The 6,169-nt window shown below is 37.3% G+C and overlaps 1 protein-coding gene across 2 annotated transcripts in view; it reads right to left on the bottom strand.

Annotated features, from left to right (window-relative positions):
• Positions 1-2,388: 2,388 nt before the first annotated feature.
• The window catches only part of SLC26A5 (solute carrier family 26 member 5), a 49,902-nt gene continuing 46,121 nt past the window's right edge, over positions 2,389-6,169 (bottom strand). For both annotated transcript variants that reach the window (XM_021936139.2, XM_021936137.2), the window contains one exon: positions 2,389-5,063. In XM_021936139.2, the coding sequence (XP_021791831.1) occupies positions 4,870-5,063 (194 nt within the window). In that variant the 3' untranslated portion in view covers positions 2,389-4,869. The remainder of the gene's footprint in view (positions 5,064-6,169) is intronic.

The following is a 6,169-nucleotide window of genomic DNA, read 5'->3' as shown; positions in this document are numbered from 1 at the left end:
AATTTAGGTCCATAAGGAAAATCTAATTGGCTACACATCAAATATAAAATCAACTATTTGAAAAATTTGGGTGTTTCTGTCAAGGCATATTTATGCAGGTAGCATCAACATTGTCTAGGTCAGCATGTTTGTACCCTACTTAAAAAGATGAAAGACATTTACCAATAACTTCTTCCACCTAAAATAGATGTGTCTATATACATGTGTGTAGATGCACACACACACACATACATATATGTGTCAGGGTGCTAAGTTAGAATACAAAGGATTTATGACTTTAGAAATATATATTGTAGAATCCCGTTTAAAAACTTAACATTAAAATGTGATTAGGTTTATTAAAAAACTCAATTTTCATGATGCTTCTGAGGTTTATTTGTTAGGTAAAGTGAAATGCAATATACCAGTACAATGAAAAGCCTGGTACACCTTTCTCAAAGGCCAGGTGGAGTTTTAAGATGCTCAAACTTGATAAAATCCAAGTCACTAAGCAGGCACGTTACCTGGTGTGGGGCTAGCTTTTACCATTGTGTTGTTGGGATTGGAGGGGCTTCAAAACCATTGCCTGCATTTTGGTTTGAAGAATTCCATAATACTTTCACAGTTCTCAAACTTTTATGAGCATTCAGAACAGTAAGAATCCAAACATCCTGAATCCTAAAGGCACTCCTGAAGGGTGAGGTGCACTAAAAAGGACCAATAGCATTTTTTGCACTCAGTAAAGCATACAGGCTCACACCGAGGAAGTTCTGTTTGATTTTAGAATTTAAATTGATTTACTATCTTTAAAGGGGCAGACATAATAGAGCCTTCCCCACCACATACTCTTCCCTCCCTCATCCCCACACAAGGGCACACCCCCACCCCCCAACACACACAAAAACACACCCACCCACCCCAGGACAGATTCACTGGGTTTGCTACCCTCTTTTCTTCATCTACACAAGAGAGCAGACTCATTTTCTCAAAAAGTGTACGCTCAGAGGCTGGTACTGTCTTTCTCTGCTAAACAGGTAAGGACACAGGATCAAACCACACGGAGTGGATGTTTTAGATGTTTCCTGCGAACTACAAAATGAGCTATTCCAGGGCTTGAAGAGGATCCATACCCTTAACAGTTTCTTGGGTTCCACTGCAGATGAGATTGGCAATTGGGATCCCATTATCAGCTGCCATATACTTATACAGAGTCAGTGTCTAAGACATAGATTGGAATTTCCTGGGCTCTGTTTCACAAACGTTTTCAAACATATTCCATTGATTCATGAGACAGAGATCAACCACTGTCATACCGCACAGGATTTGAGAAGGTCAAAGGACTTTTCTTTACGGGACCTTCTTCAAAACAGTGCTTTCCCATATATTGCCATAAAATAAGGCTAGTCCTTAGATTATGTAGATTATACCCATTTTGATAGGACCATATGAACCTGAATTTGAATCAGGGTGGAAAAACATAGAAGATACAGTAGCAGCTATTAAGGCCCAGAAAGAACAGGTGGGCTTACACATTATTTCCTTGAAAGGCAGAGATAAGCCTGTAAGACAAAAAAGGTCAGGAAATTTTCACTGTACGAAATAATTCTAAGTAAAACATTCTGACATATTTATATACGGATGAAATGTATTTTGAAATGCACTCGTTCTCAGATGCTAAGCAAAATGATAAAACAAAAATATATTTCCCTCCTTAAGACTTGGTGCTTTTAATATACATAACAATTCTATTCAAAACAGTTTAAAAGTTTAACAGTAAAGCTAAATACAAATGTGTAACAGACAAATACCTTTTTTTGTACACTACTTTCTTTTTTTTTTTTTTTTTTTTTTTTTTAGATGGAATCTCACTCTTGTTGCCCAGGCTGGAGTGCAGTGGCACGATCTCTGCTCACTGCAAGCTCCACCTCCTGGGTTCATGCCATTCTCCCGCCTCAGTCTCTCGAGTAGCTGGGACTACAGGCACCCGCCACCACACCCGGCTAATTTTTTTGTATTTTTAGTAGAGACGGGGTTTCACCGTGTTAGTCAGGATGGTCTCGATCTCCTGACCTCATGATCCGCCCGCCTCGGCCTCCCAAAGTGCTGGATTACAGGTGTGAGCCACCACGCCCAGCCTGTACACTACTTTCAATCTATCAAGCATGGTATCTGCTGGTGCTAAAGAATGTGCAATGAATTTTTTTTTTTTTTTTTTGAGACAGAGCCTGGCTCTGACACCCAGGCTGGAGTGCAGTGGCGTGATCTCAGCTCACTGCAACCTCCGCCTCCCAGGTTCAAGCCATTCTCCTGCCTCAGCCTCCCGAGTAGCTGGGACTACAGGTGTGCACCACCATGCCTAGCTCACTTTTGTATTTTTTAATAGAGACAGGGTTTCACCATGATGGCCAGGCTGGTCTCAAACTCCTGACCTCGTGATCTGCCCGCCTCGACCTCCCAAAGTATTGGGATTACAGGTGTGAGCCACTGCGCCCGGCCAAAGTATTTTAACATAGTTTAAAATCCTTAAATTCTACTTAAATGGCTGAAATGATATGGGCTCTTTTACAAAAGTTTCTAGTGTAAGCTGAAGTTCTACAACTACATGCTCTTTCAGAAGGCAGTCTGTATCAGAATGCAGATGTATCTGATCTCATGTGAGGATTGCAAAGGAAATAACTAAGCAAATCTAAATTCCACTCTAGAATTAGCTAAAGTTTTGATTAAAAGGAGGAGTTTATTTTGAATTAAATTAGTAAAGACAGTGAGAAACCTGATAGGAGTTAACATGAACACATACACAGGGTTTGGTTGCAAGTAGGCCATGCTAACAATTCCACTGGGATCTGACTACTTTCTCCTGGTAGTATCTTATTCATGAAAACTATAACAAGATGTCAATAAGACAACATATTAAAGAAAAAACAAACTCACTATCAGCAGGAACTCTTAGCAGAGGAGGCTTTAGACAGGTTGGCTAATACCTATGCTTTGATTTATAGTGAGCTGATAGTTACAAACAACTGAAAGTGACAAATTGGTTTAAAGGTATCCTCCAACCTTTGACATTCCTTGTTTCTGTGGAATGAGTATGATGAGCATTATGCTTATTCCTAGGCTGAACATTGAGTTTGATGTGTAATGAACTGATAGTTGTTATGAACTTCTAAGGAAGATTTAAGTTACACCTGGGGGTTAGTTTTCTTAAAAACATGGTCTTTAATGCTACTTCATGCTTAGCAACAATAACAAAGCTTTTAAGGACTTATACTGGCCACAGTCATGACACTTTGAGCATCAAAAAGAACATAATGGATTGAAACCCATTAAAACTTTCAAAATTCACAAGACCACCATCACACCAGAAAAGGGAAATCTAAAAAACCCCCACTAATTTGTCACCATCTAATAAACCAGTTATTTACTTTGAAGTTCATAATTAAATGAAAATAATAAAGCATTCAACCTGCCCTGCTAGTAGAACTATAGGTGGGTAAGGATGACCAATAGCTCAAGTGGAGAAGGGAAAGCTATAGTTCACATAGAACGATCAACTAATAAACACAGAAGAAATGAAAAAACTAGACAACCTACTCACAAACCTTAATAAAGTTAATGATTTAGCAAAGAATTACCACCCAATGTTAAAACTCTTGGTAAATGGCTAGTGGGGGACTGGACATTCATTCAATGCCAAAGGAATACCACACAGCTAAGTCTGTAGTCACAAAGCGGAAAATCTAACTGGAGGATCAGACTCATGCTGATCCACTCATCTAGCTTAGATCACTAGATTAGTTAATGGTACATCGATTAGATATTACGTGTTTTCTGAAGTGATGCGATATGAAGCATGTATCTTATCTATGATATAATCTAGCACAAAATGCTCTAATTTGAATCTATAAAGGCTTTAGATATAACTTTCAGATTGCAGGTAGTAAAGGCAATATAAAAATAAGTTAAACAACACCATGAAAAAGCATCTAGGCAAATTCACAAGACAGGATTCTATAGGACAGCTGCCCCAGTCTCTTTAACAAGTCAATGTCATAAAAAAGGAACCGTGCTACATTAAAATAGACGTAAGGGACTTTAAAGGACATGACCAGTTGCAATGTAAGGTCATAGAATGAATATCAGTTTGCACAAACCAACTGCAAATTTGGGGACAATTGGGGAAATTTAAATATGGTCTAAGGCAAAAAAATGTGCTGGAATGAGAAAGTGGAGATTGTTGATTAAAGAAAAATCGGTTATAAAACACTATAGATGTGGTCTTACTTTGGTTAAAAATGTAAATGTATATGCATGGAAAAAGATCTGGAAGGACATTAAGATGTTAACAGTGGTAATCTCTGGTGGAAATACAATGTTTTATCTTCTTATTTTTGCTTGTCTATTTTTTCAAAAATGTCCTCAATGCATTTATATTGCTTCTATAATAAATAAAAGGTTATTTTAAAACAAGAACTTCTAGAAAATTGCAGTTTCTTTCTTCTGTTACATAACTAATTATAGACAGTCTGTAGACCAACAAGTACAAAAACAAAGAACCACTAATTATCTGGCGACAGCATATCCTATTCATAGGTTAAAAGTACTTAACTGAAATAAATTTTTCAGTGCTTAGCTTACAAAGATAATACTAAAATGTAGCAGAAATGCCTCTCCATAATAAATGCAGGCAACAGGCCAATTTATCTTTGAAATATTCAATTAAAAAAACACAAGTACGATACATCTTGCTAGGCGTCATTCACCCTCCAAATCAAGCCTCGACTACTAGTATTTACCCTTAGGAAAAAAAAAATCTAGTGTCTAGTATTTAAAACGTGTAAATTATGAACTTCACGAGAGGCTTATAACCCCATCCTAGGGTGAGGTCCTCATCTATGCCTCAGGAGTGGCAGGAGTGGCATTGGGCTCCAAGTCCTCCTGGGGAGGGGCAGCCAAGGCTTCCTGTTCAGCAAGTGCCTCTCTACGTTGGCTGCCTAAAACCGCATCATGAATGCTGTGGAACAGCAGCTCCCATAGGGCAGGATTTTCAAAAAATCTATTCCGAGTGAGGTCATTCACAACTTGTGCTATTAAAAGAAGAAAAGAAAATTAGTCCACACTCTGGGTATCAGTCTTCAACAATTAAAAAAAGGTAACACTTCCATATAGTGCTTTTTTTTTGTTACTGCTTTTTTTTTTTTTTTTTTTTTTTTTTGAGACAGAGTCTCACTCTGTTACCCAGGCTGGAGTGCAGTGGCGTAATCTCAGCTCACTGCAACCTCCACCTCCTGGGTTCAAGTACATATAGTTTAAATGTTAAAATGCTATAGGAAAAGTTTCACTCCAATTCCTGTCTCCACCCATCATACCCGCAATCCCAGGAAACTACTTTCTGGTGTGTTCTTCCAGGATTTCTCTATGTAAATACAAATAAATGCGTATTATTTATTTCTCACTTTTCTTATCCCCAAAACAGCATATTTTATATATTTGGGGATAAGAAAAATGGGAAATATATATATATAAACACATACACATATATAAACATATATAAATATACACATACATACACATATATATATACACACACACATATATAAAAAGCTGTTTTGGGGATAAGAAAAGTGGGAAATAAAAATATATATATTAATGTTATAAATATCACATATATATCTAATTCTGAACCCTTTTTGCTTAATTTTTTATCACTACATCATATTCTATTGTATAGATGTACCCAGTTTATTTAACTAGTCCCTTTTGTTTGGTACTTGAGTTTTTTCTTTTGTTTTATAACAATGCTGTGATGATCAACAACATACATGTGTCACTTTGAACATATGCAGCATGTTGCTGGATTTTCTGTGTTGAAAGGTAAATGCACTTATAATTTTGAAAGCTAGTATCAGTCTGCCCTCCATAGGGGCTGTTGCATTTTGTGCTACCATCAGTAAAGTCTGAGAAAGCCCGTTTTCCCACCATATGCCTATGGAGCATGTTGTCATTTATTTTTGATTTTTGGTAATCTTACAGGTGAAAACTGGCATCTTTATGCAGATTTCATTTTCAAGCACTTTTTCTATTATTAATTTTTTTTTTTTTTTAAAATAAAGATGGGCTCTCACTATGTTGCTCAGGCTGGTCTTGAACTCCTCCTACCTTGGCCTCCCAAAGTGTTGGGATTATAGGCGTG

Source organism: Papio anubis, chromosome 4 (assembly GCF_008728515.1).
Source record: "Papio anubis isolate 15944 chromosome 4, Panubis1.0, whole genome shotgun sequence".
NCBI lineage: Eukaryota > Metazoa > Chordata > Mammalia > Primates > Cercopithecidae > Papio > Papio anubis.
Note: the sequence above shows the minus strand (reverse complement) of the source record. Positions and strands in the feature narration are given on the sequence as shown.